Genomic DNA, 18,559 nt, shown 5'->3' with positions numbered 1-18,559 from the left:
CGGATAAACTTAAATCCTAAGAATGAAGATTTGATTTGTTTAATTTTTGTTAAGCAAATTAGAGAAGTTAAGTTTGAAATCCTAAGCCTAAGATAAGTGACTATGTGTTCATTTTTGCTCAAACAGATAGATCAAGGGATCCTAGGATTTGGTGCCAAGAGTCCTTTGTACTATCTAAACATTTTAGAGGTTGTTTGGAAATCGCTATGGGGGTCCAAGAAGGCGACACTCAAAAATAGGCTAGATAAAAATTATTCAAGTTGAATTAACAATCCTAAGATTTGTTTAAGAGTGAAATGGATCTAAATAGGTCTAAAGGTTTGTTCAATGAAATGCCTGAAACTTTGACAAGCTTCAAATCACCATGCTTGAAGGGAAAGATGACTCCTAAGCAAGTTTCTTTCTTCTTCTTTTCTTTTTTTTTTCTTTTTTTTTTTGTTGAGAATGTTTTGGATTCTTTTAAATATGCCCTATCATTTCTATGGTCTTAAGCTGGTTTTAGAATTAATTTTAGCGTAATCTAATGACCTTCGAAGTGTATGAAATGATTTTGATTTTTTTTTTTATGAATTTTCCAAATTTAAAGCAACTAATCATGTTTATTTTAATTCTCTAAGTCTCACAACAACAATAACAACATAAGGCTTTTATCCCACTATATGGTGTTGGCTACATGAATCCTTTTTCAATTCTCATTTAAATTTAATCAAGAAAAGGTCATTTCTAATACTTTCTAACCTAATCTTTAGGTCAACCTCCTTCTTTACATATGCCGGATCTAATACATCCACTATCCTAACCAGATGATTGGAAGGCCGGTGTTTTATATGAATAAACCATCTAAGGCGACTCTCTTTAATCTTATTTGTCATTGGAGCTACTTCATTCTTTTCATGTATATACTTGTAAGTCTTACCAAATGCAAAAAATGAACTTGATTAGCTTTACCTATTGTGTGATATGAAACATAAACCTTTGAGGGTCTACGATAAATACTACAATTATAGAATAGCTATTTAATGTGAATTATACAAAATCAGGACCTCAAAATTGAACTATACAATTAATTACAATAAAGTAGCATACAAGGATTGGTGAGGCGGTATCCTATAAGCACATAGGTCATCAAGGTGGTACGAAATGAGCGAATCTAGCCATAATACAGGGACGGTAATTGTATATGTTGAAATTCCTATTTTACTTCCCTATCCGCACCCCACCTATTTTAGAAGAAAATATTTTACAAAACTCTCTAAGATGTCATCCAGACACACTCCACAAATTCCTTTTGGGTGTAACTTACCTTTTTGAGCAGATATATTATATCGTGTTTTTCCATTAAAGAATTAGTGCTTCAAGTTTTTTATGTTTATGTGATCATAAGTTAAAACTAGAGTAAACTATCCTGTCTTTTGTTCTCTGCTAAGTGCAGAATATATTATGATACTGAGCATTCCGTTCTTCTCAGGTCTGTGGAACAGGTAGAGGTTTATCAGCTTGGAGCCTGCTTTCATACGAGTGTATTTTCAGCTTTGATAGCCATGCCCCAATTCAAGATCTATTGTTTCATGATAATCAAGTAAGTTGCTAATGATGATCCGTCCTTTTTGTTATATTTCTAGTTCAAACCAATGCTCATTGAAGAAACAAATAAGATTTCAAATTAATCTAAGGCGCTCTTCCCAGGTGATTTTAGTTTTGTTTAATTTTACTTCTACAACAACAACTACAACATCAAGCCTTTGTCCCACTATGTGGGGTCGGCTACATGAATCCTTTTTCGCCATTGTGTCCGGTTAAAAGTTAAATTCTCATTTAAATCTAATAAAGAAAGATCATTTCTAATATTTTCTAACCAAGTCTTTTTAGGTCTACCTCTACCTTTCTTAACATAAGTCAAATCTAATACCTCAACTTTCCTAACCGGATCATCGGAAGGCCTCCGTTTAATGTGACCAAACCATCTAAGGAGACTCTATCTAATCTTATCTTCCACTGGAGCTACTCCAACCTTTTCACATATATGCTCATTTCGTATCCTATCTTTAAGGGTCAAGGCACTCATCCACCTAAGCATCCTCATCTCTGCAACACTTAACTTAGTATTATGCTTCTCTTTTAATGGCCAACATTCAGCACCATAAAGCATTGCAGGTCTCACCACCATCTTATAGAATTTTCCCTTAAGTTTGAGGGTGCCTTTTCTATCGCACAATAAGTCTGATGCATTCCTCCACTTCAACCACCCAACTTGAATTTTGCTGATAATATACCCATCAATTTCACCATCACTTTGAACAATAGATCCAAGATATTTAAAACATGTACTCTTATTAATGATTTAATCGCCTAAAGTCACAATCCCCTCACTAGGTCTATTGCTACTAAAATTACACTCCATATATTCAGCTTTAGATTTACTCAAGCAAAAACCTTTAAACTCTAAAGTTGACCTCCATAATTCAAGTTTACCTTCAACTCCCTCTCTAGTCTTATGAACAAGAAGAATATCATCAGCAAAAAGCATACTCCAAGGTACATCGTCTTGTAAATGTCTAGTGAGAACTTAATTTTACTTCTGAATCCATTAATTTAGGTATTGTGCATTTGGAACCATGTGAATGAAATCCATCAATATCCTCCAAAGGGAAAAATATCATCCATGAGAGAACAACTTAATAAATTTGAATTTATGAAAAAAAAATTATTAACATAAATCATAATTAATGCTATTTAATTACGAGAAGTCATATAGGTGTTGTCATTTATTTTATTCAAAGGTATTGGAAAAGCCAATTATTTTGCGTACGAAATACATATTGGATATCTTTATTGCTGATTTGTCTTGAATTTTATAGGAGACGATTTAGGTTAAATTATGAGGTAAAGATTTTTCGTTTTAAGCATTTTTTATTGTGTAAAATTCATTTTAGTTTATATATATATATACTTTTTAATTTTGAAGTTTAAGAAAGAAATAATTGAAATTGGAGGGCAATTATATTAGGAATTATGGTTGTAATTTAAAAAGTTATTAAAGCTTAGTTTTATCTAGATTAAAGGAGTTAATATGTTTTGTTATTTATAAATTTATATGTATGTATGTAATAACATTGGATACTATTAACATGCTTAATATGAAAAAAAAATATTACGTATATGATAGGAAACACTTGAAGATCTCAAGTGAAACCTAGCAATCTTGACAAAATAAGCGAGAATACTTAACAAGTTGAGGAAACATCAAAGAAAAACAGCTCACTTTATTGAGAAAATCAACTAACATAAGAGAAACAGACATGATAAAAGTGATCCTCAATTCGAGAGGAAGATCAATCTCTACCGATTCTCTAGACTCCGCTAGAGCCCAAAGGAAACCTAAACCTAAGAGTTCTCAAAATTCAGCCAAATTCAAGATGCCCTTACAATGAGAAAACCAACTATTTAATGCATACAATCCAAAAGGAAATCTCTAAATAGTCCCTACATTCAAATTTCTCTCCTAACTCCCCCAAAAATCCTTCCCAAAAAACTCCCTTGGACCCGGTGGTTTCTAGCAGCATACAAAAGAGGCGGAAGAGTTCCGCCTTTGTCCGCCTGAGTCGGTCCCATGTGAACCAGTTTAACAATACTCCCCTCCGAAAATATCAGCTTATCCTCAAGGTAGAACGAAGGAAACTGCTACTGAAACACTTGATCAATAACACTAAACTGAAAAATGGGCTGATACTGGGTTGAATGATTCCTGTTTCCAGCATCTCCCTAATCAATCTCTCGATCTCATCCTTCTGAATTTGAAAATGATGATACGGATGAACACTAATATATGAAGCTACTTCCTTCAAGATAATAGCATGCTCATGTCCCCGTGGAGAAGGCAACCCCTGAGACGGCTGGGAAATCTCACTGAGTTGCTGAATCAATGGTTGTACTGAAAGAGGGCTGTCCCCGCCGCCCCCCTCCATTCTGATCCCCTCTAATCTATGTATTTCCATCAGATAACCTTCTCCCACCTCTTGTATGCTCATTACCTTGGTTTTAAGTGATATCGTGGCTTTGGTGAGCCCTACATCTCTCCTAATCGCTACCCTTATTCCATCCACCATCAGCTCCATTGTCAATGCTCCTCAGTTGACCTTGGTATCCCTCAAGGTTTGCAGCCACTTTATTCTTAGGATGATATCAGTGCTCCCTAACTCCAATGGGAGAAAATCATCCCTCACCTGAACCCCCTGTATGTACCCTTGCATATCCCCTGACATGTTTCCTCCTTCCCTGTAAACATCATCACTCCATAACACCTTGTATCCACCAATGTCACCCCCAATTGGTCCACGATCTGGTTGGAGATGAAATTATTATTAGTCCTACTATCAATCAACACCACTACCTCCCTGTCTGTTATTTTCCCCTTCATCTTCATGGTATGATTCGGAGTGAATTCCACCATTGAATTCAGGGAGACCATCACACCCAGATGCATCTTATCATCCATCTCTCTCTCTCCCATCCTCTCACCTCCCTCAGTTTCCTCGTCATCACAAATGGTGAGAACCTGAAGAGTTCGTTCCCTACACTTGTGCCATGGAGTATACTTCTAATTACATTTGAAGCATAGTCCCTTCATCCTCTTCTCCTGCATCTCTGTCTGTTAGTCTTTTGAAGTTCCCCCCACTTCCTCCTGTTGGATTCTCCCTGGGAGTCTCATTAATGTTACCTTATGTAGGCCCCTTGGGTGCTAGAAAAGTGGTTGTCGTCCTGTAAGAGCCCCATGAATTATTGCTCCTGGCTCCCCTCTCATGATACCTCTGATTTTCCAACAACTATGCTAACTTTATGGCCTCTCTCAAGTCACGGGGCCTTCGTACTTTTAGTGCAGCTCTAATCTCTGATTTGAGCCCTTTCAGGAAGTTTCCCTCGAATGCCGTCTCCGAGAATTGCTCCACTGTACTAGCTAGATGCTCAAACCGCTCTCGGTAATCTACCACTGATCCGTCGTGTACCAATGCAAATAACTGCTCATAGAAGTCTCATCCCCTGTCGGTTTGGAAATATTATAATATGCATTCCTTGAATTCTCTCCAACTCTGGATAGGTCTCCTCTGATCTCTCCAATGGTATCACGACAGCGCCTTCCCCTCCAAACATAAGCCTGTTGCTTTCAACTTCTCCTCCTCTGTCAGCCCATTGACGGTGTAGTACCTCTCCACCTTGTAAATCCACCCATGTGCGTCCTTCACTTAAAAAATGGGCATCTTCAGCTTCCTCACCTTCTGATCTCCCCTGTTTCCCCTTATTATTCCATAATTCTCCCTCTCCCATGTGCTCAGTGCTCCCCCAATCTTCTCTCTTACGTTCATACACAAACCCTTCTTCGCTTTTCCCCCGCTTTTCTTCAAAATTAACACCCATTCTCCCTTATTCCCCTTTTTTTCCTATAGCTTCCACCTTGTCCCTCCTACGACAATCTGAATTTGTCGTTTTCCCACTAGTTCTTTTGCCTTTAATGCAGTCGTTTGAATTTGATTCTCCAATAGCTTCTTCATCATCGCATGAAAATTGGAAACCTTGTCTTCCACGGATGAGATTCGATCTTCCATCAAGGCTTTTATTTGGCTCATCTCTCCTTCCAAGCATTCCTCCAACACGTCTACCTTCTTGGCCGCCATAAAAAAATTTTGGGTTTCGCTCCAAAAATCAGCAAAAGTTCCTTCCTCAGGATGCAATTTCGCCGCTGAAATTTTAAAAAATCAGCCCCCGATAGTCCCAAGACTTGCTCTGATACCAGTTTGATAGGAAACACTTGAAGATCTCAAGTGAAACTTAACGATCTTGACAAAATCAGCGAGAATACTCAACAAGTAGAGGAAAGATCAAAGAAAAACAACCCACTTTATTGAGAAAAATCAATTAACGAAAGAAAAACAAACAAGATACAAGTGATCCTCAATTCGAGAGGATTGATCTCTCCCGATTCTCTAGATGCCGTTAGAGCCCAAGGGAAACCTAAACCTAAGAGATCTCAAATTTCAACCAAATTCAAGATGTCCTAACCCTAGGAAAGCCAACTGTTTAATGCATACAATCCAAAAGGAAATCTCTAAACAGTCTCTACATTCAAATTTTCCTCCTAACTCCCCCAAAAATCCTTCCCAAAAAGCTCCCTTGGACCCGGAGGTTTCTAGCGGCATACAGGAGAGGTAGAAAAGTTCCGCCTCTATCCGCCTTAGCCGGCCCCGTGTGGACCGGTCTAATAGTATGCAAGTCCAATATTATTGTAGGGAATTATCTAGAATTTAATTTAAAATACTTTGCTCCATATATTAAGATTGAGTATCTTAGCACAAACATTATATCATTCTCCAAGCATACTTCTTCACGCTCATCACCTCAAAACCTTGATATTTTTTACACAAGTTAAGAAAAAGATAAGTTTCCTCAACTTATACCAATTTCCTTATTTAACATGAACCTTCCTCAAAATAACTTCAAAATAACAACTGACCCCAAAAAGATTTCTCAGAAAAGTCTTCAGGTCTTCCAAATCTAAACCAAACTCTATTTGCCGATGAAAATTTGAAAAATCAGAATCTTACTTAAAGAATTGAGCTCCAGGTTTCATTTTCCCTTCTTTTCCTTGGGGCACAATTCTTATGCGTCCGGCACTGCTTAAAGGTTGAGAAAATAAAGAATGGGAGTGAAATGAAATAAGATAATGCTTAGGATTTTAATGTGTGTGTATATATGAATTTATTTATCATCGTATTTTATTTGTCAAGGGTAATATTATTATTTGTTAGTTTTTTATGATAAATTATTGGTTTTATCTTATAGGATGCTCAATTAGAAATAGAGGTTTAAAAGGGGTGTTTGTTTCATACTTCATTAATCTAAGTTCCATGCATAGATATCTTTCCTATTTTCCACACCAAGTTATCTACACTGTGCTCTTCTTCATCTCAAATGATCTTCCTCTTTGTCCAATTGAAAAAAGACGAGAAATTCATTGAACCATCCATTATAATGCACCAGCATTTCTTATTAAAGGGTATATAGTGTTACCACATGTCAAATATAGACATGCATTTGACATACCTCTTATATGTGTCGAACTTGACAGCAATGTGTAGATTAAAATAATATTAAAAATAAAATAGATTGCTTGTTCGATACACATGCCCTAAATAACATAATAAAATAAAATAAAAAAGTAATTTTAAATATTTATTGTTTATATTTCATTATTTACTTACTAAAATACTTTTCCTCTCCCTTGCACTCATGCAACCATCTTCCGACCCCCTTTCCCCTTTCTCTCACTTGCAGCAAGGATTTTGGAGTTACCTCTTTAGTCGAATGCATGTCACCCTCTTGTTGATATCGTCTTACTTCTCGATGCCCTCTCCACTCTCCCTTGATGTTAAAGCTTGTGTTTCATCTCCTGTCTCGATGTTGTTTCCTCCCTTGATTCCAAAGCTTGAGGTTAGGGTTTTGTCTGCTATCGCTCCCCCTCACTTCATGTGGTCGCAACGCATCTATAGTGACTCAATGAGTACCCTTTTTTCTCTTAAACGAGTTAATTCTATTTGTGAAAGCATTGTCTTAAGGATGGTTTTAAGCATGTTTAAGGTTTGAAAGTTTTAGTTAGATTTGGTTCAATTTTTAATCTATTTTGGCTAAAATCGATCGTAATAGGTTCAATTTTTCGCTAAACTAATTTCATGAATATTGATCGAAATTGATTTTGTTTGTCATTGTTTAGCTGAAGATTTTCATCATAAAATTTGAACGAAATTTACTAGATTTTAATGTATTTATATCTTGGTTTTATGAGAAAGGCTTGTCAAGCTTAAGCATAACTTTTCTATGATGGGGACGTTAGAGCTTGGAGGGTTATCATTGTAGGGCCGGAGATCTATAACCTTGATTGAGTCTTTATATTTTTAGTTTTCTTGTGTAGGAGATTTATGCGGTATTATTTATTTTTTTACAGGTTTACCCTCACTTGAGGGAGCTTTTGTGTTATTTGGTCAAGGACCTTCTTGTCTTTTGTTTCTTTCATGTTTTGGGTGCCTATATATAAGGCCCATTGTTCTCTTGTATGAATGGTGAATATTTTGATATAAATTTCTAGTTATATGCTTCCTCTTCTCTTGGTGAGTTGAGTGTATGTGTGACGTAGGCAGGGGGGCAACTCATGTGCCTAAGTTTTGGATTGATCTGGGTTTCTCAGCTTGGGCTTGGCTGCTCAATTTTTTACTGTTTTGTGGATAAAAGAGGATGCTATGGACTGATTTTTGGAACAAAACCTGATGGTTTTTCTTCTTGGAAAAGCTTGCGAGCTTGTTCCATTTCTCTTCTTTTTGGGAAAGCTTGCGAGCTTGTCCTCTCTACGACTTGGTCTCGGGCTTCTTATCTCTTTCTTCTCTCCACAAGTGACCACCCCATTTGTATCTTTCTTCTCGACAAATGGAAAGCATTTTTAGGTGTTCTAGGTACTAAGTTTGTATGCGTTGTCTTTCTATTATAAAAGAGAAGTTGTTTTTCATGTAATTGTTGTATTTTGTTATTTTGTGGTATTTTGGAAGGTGTCCTAGTTTGTATGTAATTTTGGCAATCTAATTGATTGCATCAATTTGGTATCAGAGCACGTTAGTAAATTCCTAGGTTATTTGTGTCTTTTTGAAGTGTTTAAAAAAATGGAATACCATAAAAGAATTGAATCAGTTGTTGGAGAAAGTGAGTCAAATAATCTTGAAGTCCCATTTTCAATGGACAGATGGATTCCGTCGCAAGGAAGTTCAACCGATCCACTACAAAATGAATTATGCAAGCTTCAAATGAAGATGCATGTGTGTACAGAGAAATACATGAAGAAAAAAAAAACTTTTGCAAGGCCAATTCAAGCAAAAAAGAGAAATTATTCTGAAGAAGTATGCGGCCAATATTCGAGAATTAGATTCGGATCAAGGTTTAAAATTGCGTAACTGCGCCTCGAGGCGGTTTTCGTCCGTGAGGCGAGGCGTAAGCCTCGAGGCGGTCTGAGGCGTAAGCCTCACGAATGCATCCTCATCAGGAGATGAGCTCTTTCAACCGGGGAAGAATCTGATGTAGGCAAGGGGGAGGGGAAGGGCAAATCATGTGCCTAAGTTTTGGGTTGATCTGGGCTTCTCGGTTTAGGCTTGGTTGCTCGACTTTTTACTGTTTTGTGAGGAGCTGCTTGGCTCCAGCTCATTAATGCTGAGCTTCTTCTTCTTTTTCAGCTCATAAATTGAAGTTAATTTGGTTCATTCCCCCTTTCCCTCCCCTCTCTGTGGCCCTTCGGTTTCCCCCCTGGCTGCCTAATCTGGTTCCCTGTGGGCTCCTGTTCCAGTTCCCTATGTGGCTCGTTCCTATCCCCAGTGGTCCCTTCGGCTGTTGTTGTTGGTCTCGTGGCTTTTCTTCTCCCCCACCTCTGTACTTCTTAAGTGGACTTCTCCCTTTCCAAGCCACTAAAATCGGTCAAGTCATCCTTCCCCTCCTCCCCATGCAACCGGCCTAGCTTTCCCCTCCAAACCCCAAAATCGTGAACCTCTCTACTTTCAAACCCTCATTTAGCTGAAACTTTCTTTTCACTCCCCACTATTCTACCTCTCTAAGGAAACCTAGCTTCTACTAATACAACATGGACATTGATTCAACAAAGAGCAAGGGTTTCATGGGCAAGCCAAGGAGGAATTAGGCATTATTTCATCAAGGACTTTATTCCTCTCATTCATGAGCTAAGTATCAAATCCTCTCATTGTTCTTCATCTAATTAAATATTGGTCTTCTCATTTCATCTATAGTAGTAGCATCATCTCATATGTGTTGATTAATCCGTCAAGTTCTACTTAAATTTGAGCAAACATAAACTCTAGTAACTAGTCCCTTAATTAAATGTTGGATTTGTGCCAACCATGTTAGCTAGTCTAAATAGATTCACCTTTTATTAGTGTTTAGCCTTTATTTGTTAGTTTCTTGCTATCACATGATCTAAAAGTTCATATTTTCTTATTGTTCTTAATGTTTTATAAAGTTTATTTTGCTGTCTTTGATGTTATCTTAACATAAATTTTTATTTGCATGACTTATTTCGCTTAGTCCTGCATCATTCTGGTTTTATGAGAAATTTAACTAGGTTTAAATCTTAAACTTATGTTAATGTTAGAATTAAATGTCTTAATCATTTCTTTGTTGTTCTTAGTATTATGTTTATTAAATTTATATGCTTTATTTTTAACTTTAAACATATCAAAATTATAATATATTATTCAATGTGTATATGTGTCCTATATTTTTAATAATAGGTGAATCCCAGTTTTTCATCATATCATGTCATGTATGTGTCTATGCATACGAGCTCTATCATGTGTGTGTGCATCCATGTCTTTAGTAGCCTCACTTCAGGTAAGCAACGAGTAATCTGAAATTTAAAAACTGGCTAGGTTCTTACATCATCTTGTTTTGAGCTCCTGTTCATATATTTGACATTTATTCAAACATTATTAAGCTTTTCTTTTGATATTAGTTGAATATAAGGGATTAGAAGCAAGGTGAAATATTATTCTTAGCTCAGCAGAATCTTTGATCAAATGGTACGTAGAAGCCCTGGCGTCAAGCCCATTATTGGCTTAAAGTGGAGAAATGAATACCAGATCCGATAAAAAAATTTGGGTTTGTCTCCTGATCAGTTTGGCAATGGGTAGCTTCGGTAAGATATAATTGAATTGACTAAATTTTATTAAACAAAATGGCTTATTTAGCAAGTTTTCCGTCAAGAAAGGACTGTCAATTTTTATGACTAGTTATGGCTTGAAATAACTATGGCATGGCTCTTCATAGTTTGTTTCTTGTTGTAAATCTCAAGGAAACTTATTCTAGTGCATCAGATTGAGTGCGGTCTTTTTTTATTATTTAAAATTGCTAATAACAAATACTATTCTTTATAAAATAGTTTATCATTGTTACCCTTTTTTTGGATTTTTAATCAATTTGGTTGAGGCTTAGCTTGTTATTATTTCTATATGCCACACTAAATTCTCTTATGTATCAGAATTTTGGCTTTTCTGGATTGGATATTATTTTGTTTTATCTACTCTAAACATATGGTGGCCTGTCTCGCTGTTTATTTTTAAAGCTGGAACCTTCGTTCTTTTTTGCACTTTTTGAGCAAACTAATGTATGCGATATCGTTTTGTTGTTCTTAATATTTGTTGTCCTTTCTCTGTTCTGTCCAGATTCTGGCAGTTGGTGCTGAACCTGTGCTGAGATGTTTCAACATTAATGGAAAAATTCTTTCACAAATCCAATGCGCTCCTTCTTCGGCATTTTCAATTTCTGTGCATCCTTCAGGGGTATGTTTCATTTATCTTTATTCTTTCATTCATGTGGCCTTGAAAGCTTTCGAGTTGGAATTTTTCTTCCATTGCATTGCATCATTGATTCATTTACTTCATTGCATTGCGTTGAATTGCATTCCATAGTTGCAGTTTTTGTTCGCTTCTTAAATGTGTTTTGTGTCATTAGATTTAATTAAGTATTTTGGAGCTTAGATATGGCATGTTGAGGAGCAACTGTTCATTAAATTTCTTTCGAAATTAGCTTTTTATGAATAAAAATTCTGATGGACGTTAATTTCTCTAAACTGAAAATGAAGATAGTCATGCAATCTCTAATCTACCTACTTTAAAGAGTTGTTGTGGTTCTCTAATAAATCTGAAACTGATTTTACACGTCTCACAAAGTTGCATCTTATTTGAGCCTACTTTTCTCAATGGAGAGTTTTACAAAGGATATTCAAAGTATAGCGCCTTGATATGCATTTTTTATATTTGACATATTTTAAATTGGCAAAAATCATATGATTAGATGATATTATTGCATCTTACTGTGCTTTAGGAAATCATATGATTAGAGGACACTGTTTGAGAATTAGATGTGTAAATTTTATAAAAAAATCATTAATAGTTACGTTGAGCATGACTGAAATAATGATGTCAAGATAAATGCGCAACAAAATAATTGATTTAAAATTTAGAAATAATTATATTTAAGAAATGGTTGAAGTGACATCTATCAAAGATAATACAAGTACAAATAGACTTTAGATCATTTTGACATGGTTAGTTGTTTAGACTTGTAGATAAAATTAATATATGAGGCTTATGAAGAAAGCGAGACTTTGGATAACATGGTTAGTTGTTCAGAATAATTTATGAGAATAAGATAAATAATCTCATCCAATACTCAACATGAATAATTAAAAATGAGGATTCATCAAGATGGTATGGTTGGAATGAGGCTATTGATTATGATGAGGATTCATATTATAGATAAAATTAGAGTAGGAGACTAAGGAATAAAGAGTAGGTTAGGATAACATGAATAGTTTTCAATGATTTATGAAGAATATATTTAAACAATTTAAGCATCACTTAATTGGAATGACTTAAAAGTGAGGATACAGCATACATACGCCCGATATAGTTGAGATAAACAATCAAATTAAGCATCTATGGGACTACAGCAGTATTTTATAAAATTAATTGTGAAGTTACTGTGGAGAAAACAATTTCATTATTATGTTTGCTAAAAGTAATTTTTCATCAAAGAAATTTCTAAAAAAAGTATGAAAAGCTGCAAGAAAATAGCAACCAAATAAAATTATAATTGCTATATGAAAAATAAAGTAGCTAGAAAGTTATCCCAAATAGATCCTAAATAAGCACCTTTTTAGGAAATTAATTCCAAAATTTTTCTTTGTGGATCTTAGGTCACAGCAATTGGTGGTTATGGTGGACTGGTGGATGTCATCTCAGAATTTGGCAGCCATTTGTGCATATTTGGTTGTAAAAATGCAGGTTCTTTTTAAACTCTGAAGTTGATTATAAGAAGGCTTTCACTGTATACAGAATTTCTTCGTAAACGGCTGCTTCCATTCCACCAGACGGCTTTGCTAATCTGTCTCAAAGAGCTGTATGAATCATGCAGACCAAAACTAAGTTTTCCTCGCCTTTCGTAAGCAAAGGATGACAGCATTATTCTCTCTCAGCTGAAAATAAGCGAAAGAGAGAAGAAGGCTTTTGGGTTCCTTGATGTTGATAAGCTGTGATGTAATCTTATTCGATGATGTCACTTATTTAAGAGGGCCATTTGGAATTTTTTTATTTATTTATTTTCATCTTATTTATATCTTGATAGAAAATGAAAATATATTTATTCTGATAAATATAGGTTTTTTTAATTTTTTTTTATTGAATCTCTAATAAAAAATTGAAGGTGTTGGTATTTTGGGTTGGGGTGTTAGTGAACAGATTTAGAAGTTCTCATAATTGGCGAAGAGACGGAGGGATGTTGAGCATGATGTGTAAAATCAAGTGGTTGAAATTATACTAAAATAATATTGAACCTTTATTATATTATATATTATGTGTGGTCGATTACATCATTATTTTTTATGTTGTGTTCTATTAGAAGTAAACATTGTCATTGTAAGGTCCCAAGTATTGGATGAAAAAAGTAGAGGGTTGCGTTAGATAGTCGACAATCAACGTAAAACTTGTTGAATAATCATGACATTAATCTTTTAAAAAATTGTGTTAATGTTAGGGTATCCCTTGGAAGTGACATGCTGTATGGTTTAAATACAGTTATAAGTGTGCAAGGGTTGTTGCATTGATACTCAAGTGCAGTGTTCAACAGGTAAGGATTTTCATATCAAGGATGGATGTGGGCAAAGAAGTTAGTTTATGAAATTAAATTTAGGATATGAATTTAGAACATAGGCTTTCTTATAGTAAATTTCATGAAATTAATAGATATTATGATTCATATGAAGATAAATATTATGTTCATTCATGAAATTAAATGGGTTGGAGAGAATGTTAAGAAGATTGATAGTTTATGATATAAACTATGATATTCGGAAATATTAGAAATAATGTATGTATGATTATAGATAAGAGTTTGAAGGATAATGTTATAAAAATTAATATAATCGGAGATAAAATTATAGTTTTAAAGATTGTTGTTGATGCTAAGATTGTTAATATTATAAGTGTTTATGTTCCTCAAGTATATTTGGATGTGTTCAAGATTAAAATTTTGGAATGATTTAGAAGAATTAATATAAAAGATATCTTTTGAAGAATAAGTTTTTATTGTATGAGATTTAAATAGACATGTTGGTTTAGAGATAGATGATTTTAAAAGTATTCATGATGGCCATGGGTTTGTAATGGCAAATGAATGTGATAACACAATATCTTATTTAAGAAAAGAAATGAGTATCTTATCATTTATAAAAATGGATATAGTAAAACACAGATTGATTATTTTATTATAAGAAAATTAGATCGTTTAGATTGCAAATATTGTAAAGCTATTCTGAGTTAAATTTTATGTACCCTACATTGATTATTAGTTTTTGACTTTAAGATAAATGGGCATGAAATAAAAAAAATAAAGTAAAACGATGTTTTATGATTAGATGGGCGCATTTAAAAAATATTAACAAAAGTATTTTTGATAGTAAGATTTTATATATTAAGATTTTGTGCATGAGGATGTTAATGTTATGTGAAAAAAAGTGGCTAGTGACATTAAGAATATTGCAAATGATGTGCTTTGAGTTTCGAAGGGAAAAATTTCTAATAATAAAAATAGTTGGTGGTGGAATTTGAATGTGCAAGAAAAGATAAAAAAATAAGAAGATTTATTATAAAAATTGATTTAGATATAAAAATTCTGATAATTAGGAAAGTTATAAAGAGTCTTGTTAGGATTTTAAGAAAGTTGTTTGTGATGCAAAGAACTTAGTTTTAATGCTTTATATAATAGATTAAATATTAAGGGAGAAAGATATATGTATAAGTTAGCAAAATAAAGATATATGAGTAGTAAGGATTTAGTACATGTGAAGTTTATTAAGTATGAAGATCAAAAAGTATTTTTTTTTTTTTTAAATTCAACAAAGGTGCATGAGATATTTTGCTTAACTTTTTAATGAAGAATGTAAAAATATGATTGACTTTAGTGACTTTAGCATCTTAAATGAAAATAAAGATTATTATTTTTATTGGTGTATTAATAAAGCTGAAGTTAGAGAGGCTTTATAGAAAATGAAGTGTAGAAAAGCTGTTGGACATGATGATAGTCCAATGGAGATGTGGAAATACTTAGGAGATTAAAGAATTTTTTGTCTTACTAAACTTTTTAATACTGTGTTGAAGACTAAAAATAGGCCATATGAGTGGAGAATGAGCGTGCTAATTCCTATTTTTATGAATAAGGGTGATGCACAGGGGTGTGCGAATTATAGAGGAATTAAGTTAATGTGTCATACTTTAAAATTATGGGAGCAAGTTATGAAGCATAGGTTACGGCATGATACTAATGTTTCTTCAAATCAGTTTGGATTCATGTCGATTAGGTCTACTATGGAAGCCATACATTTATTGAGAGGTTTGATGGTGAAATATAAATTGAATAAGGAGGATCTTCATATGATATTTATTAAATTAGAGAGAGTTTATGATAAAGTTCCAAGATTAGTGTTATGGAGAGTTCTTGAAAAGAAAGAAGTTAATAACACTTATATTCAAATTATTATTGATATGTATGCATAAGCTATTACTTGTGTTCAAACACAAGGTGGTTTGATTAAGTATTTTCCTATTTTGATTGAATTACATCAATGATCAACCTTAAGCCCATATCTTTTTGCTTTAGTCATGGATGTTCTCACTAGACATTTGTTAGAGGATGTACCTTGGTGTATGCTTTTTGCTGATAATATTCTTCTTGTTGATAAGACTAGAGAGGGAATTGAAGGTAAACTTGAATTATGTAGGTCAACCTTAGAGTCTAAAGGTTTTCGCTTAAGTAGATCTAAAACTAAATATATATAAAGTGTAATTTTAGTAGCAATAGACCTAATGAGGAGATTGTGACTTCGGACGATCATGTCATTAATAAGAGTACACGTTTTAGATATTGTGGATCAATTGTTCAGAGTGATTGTGAAATAGATGGAGATATTATCAGTCGAATTCAAGTTGGATGGTTGAAGTGGAGGAATGCACCGGGCTTGTTGTGCGATAGAAATGACCACCTCAAACTTAAGGGAAAATTCTATAAGATGGTCGTGAGACCTGCAATGCTTTATGGTGTCGAATGTTGGCCATTAAAAGAGAAGCATAATACTAAATGTTGCAGAGATGAGGATGCTTAGGTGGATGAGTGGCTTTATCCTTAGAGATAGGATACGAAATGAGCATATATGTGTAAAGGTTGGTGTAGCTCCGGTGGAAGATACTATTAGAGAGAGTCGCTTTAGATGGTTTGGTCGCATTAAATAGAGGCCTTTCGATGACTCGATTAGGAAAGTTGAGGTATTATATTTGACTTATGTTAAGAAAGTTAGAGGTAGACCTAAAAAGGCGTTGTTAGAAAATATTAGAAATGATCTTTCTTTATTAGATTTAAATGAGAAATTAACTTTTAACATAACACAATGACGAAAAAGGATTCATGTAAGCAACACCACGTAGTGGGACAAAGGTTTGATGTTGTTGTTGTTGTTCTTTTGGAAGTATATATTTTGAAAATAATAAAAATATATAAAAGTTAATTCAAGTATTTTAAAAAAAAATAGATTTTGTTTAAAAAAAATAGAAATACTTTTAAAATATTAATAAAAAATAATTTAGTAGCTCTATGGATTAGGATTTTATTTAGCATGTAGCTTGAGTTAAAATGTTTTGTTAAAATTAGATTAATGTTGGTCAAATTGATTATTATATTAAAGTCGAATGATATTAATTACATGATTTAAAAAAATGTTTATATCAAATAGAGCGCTCAGAAAATTTGTGTCAAAACATGCAAAGAATTTAGTTTTTAATGATTTATATAATATATTAAATATTAAGGGAGAAAGATATATGTATAAGTTAGCAAAATAAAGATATATGAGAAGTAAGAATTTAGTTCTTGTGAACTGTATTAAGCATGAAGATTAAAAAGTTTTTTTTAGAATATATTCAACAAATGTGCATGAGATATTTTGCTTAATTTTTTAATGAAAAATGTGAAAATATGATTGATGTTAGTGACTTTAGCATCTTAAATGAAAAAAAAAGAAAGATTATTATTTTTATGGGTGTATTAATAAAGTTGAAGTTAGAGAGGCTTTATAGAAAATGAAGTGTGGAAAAGCTGTTGGACTTGATGTCCAATGGAGATGCGGAAATACTTAGGAGATTAAGGAATTTTTTGTCTTACTGAACTTTTTAATACTGTGTTGAAGACTAAAAAGAGGCCATATGAGTGGAGAATGAGTGTACTAAATCCTATTTTTATGAATAAAGGTGATGCACAGGGGTAATGTGTCATACTTTAAAACTATGGGAGCCAGTTATGAAGCATAGGTTGAGGCATGATACTAGTGTTTCTCCAAATCAGTTTGGATTTATGTCGGTTAGGTCTATTATAGAAGCCATACATTTATTGAGAGGTTTGATGGAGGAATATAAATAGAATAAGGAGGATCTTCATATGATATTTGTTAAATTAGAGAAAGTTTATGATAAAGTTTCAAGATAAGTGTTATGGAGAGTTCTTGAAAAGAAGTTAATAACACTTATATTCAAATCATTATTGATATGTATGCATGAGCTATTACTTATGTTCAAACACAAGGTGGTTTGACTAAATATTTTCCTATTTCGGTTGAATTACATTAAGGATTCAACCTTAAGCCCATATCTTTTTGCTTTAGTCATGGATGTTCTCACTAGACATTTGTAAGAGGATGTACCTTGGTGTATGCTTTTTGCTGATAATATTCTTCTTGTTGATAAGTCTATAGAGGGAATCGAAGGTAAACTTGAATTATGGAGGTCAACCTTAGAGTCTAAAGGTTTTCGTTTGAGTAGATCTAAAACTAAATATATATATATAGTGTAATTTTAGTAGCAATAGACCTAATGAGGGGATTGTGACTTTGGGCGATCAAGTAATTAATAAGAGTACATGTTTTAGATATTGTGGATCATTTGTTTAGAGTGATTGTGAAATAGATGGAGATATTATCAGTCGAATTCAAGTTGGATGGTTGAAGTGGAGGAATGCATCAGACTTGTTGTGCGATAGAAATGACCCCCTCAAACTTAAGGGAAAATTCTATAAGATGGTGGTGAGACCTGCAATGCTTTATGGTGTCGAATGTTGACCATTAAAAGAGAAGCATAATACTAAGTGTTGCAGAGATGAGGATGCTTAGGTGGATGAGTGGCTTTATCCTTAGAGATAGGATACGAAATGAGCATATATGTGAAAATGTTGTTGTAGCTCCGGTGAAAGATACTATTAGAGAGAGTCGCCTTAGATGCTTTGGTCACATTAAATAGAGGACTTTCGATGACTTGATTAGGAAAGATGAGGTATTATATTTGACTTATGTTAAGAAAGTTAGATGTAGACCTAAAAAGACTTTGTTAGAAAATATTAGAAATGATATTTCTTTATTAGATTTAAA

At 33.7% G+C, this 18,559-nt stretch overlaps 1 protein-coding gene across 3 annotated transcripts in view; it reads left to right on the top strand.

Annotated features, from left to right (window-relative positions):
* Positions 1–13,206, top strand: part of LOC110100342 (THO complex subunit 6) — a 90,799-nt gene extending 77,593 nt beyond the window's left edge. For 2 of the 3 annotated variants that reach the window (XM_028696012.1, XM_020827792.2), the window contains 3 exons: positions 1,469–1,579; positions 11,259–11,375; positions 12,794–13,195. In XM_028696012.1, coding sequence (XP_028551845.1) covers positions 1,469–1,579; positions 11,259–11,375; positions 12,794–12,892 — 327 coding nt within the window. In that variant the 3' untranslated portion in view covers positions 12,893–13,195. Of the gene's footprint in view, positions 1–1,468; positions 1,580–11,258; positions 11,376–12,793 lie in introns of all 3 variants that reach the window. The other variant, XR_002303551.2, reaches the window with a different exon arrangement.
* The last annotated feature ends 5,353 nt before the right edge of the window (positions 13,207–18,559 follow it).

The sequence above is a fragment of the Dendrobium catenatum genome, unplaced genomic scaffold, assembly GCF_001605985.2.
Source record: "Dendrobium catenatum unplaced genomic scaffold, ASM160598v2 fragScaff_scaffold_72, whole genome shotgun sequence".
Taxonomy (NCBI): domain Eukaryota; kingdom Viridiplantae; phylum Streptophyta; class Magnoliopsida; order Asparagales; family Orchidaceae; genus Dendrobium; species Dendrobium catenatum.
This window is presented reverse-complemented; position numbering and strand designations above follow the sequence as displayed.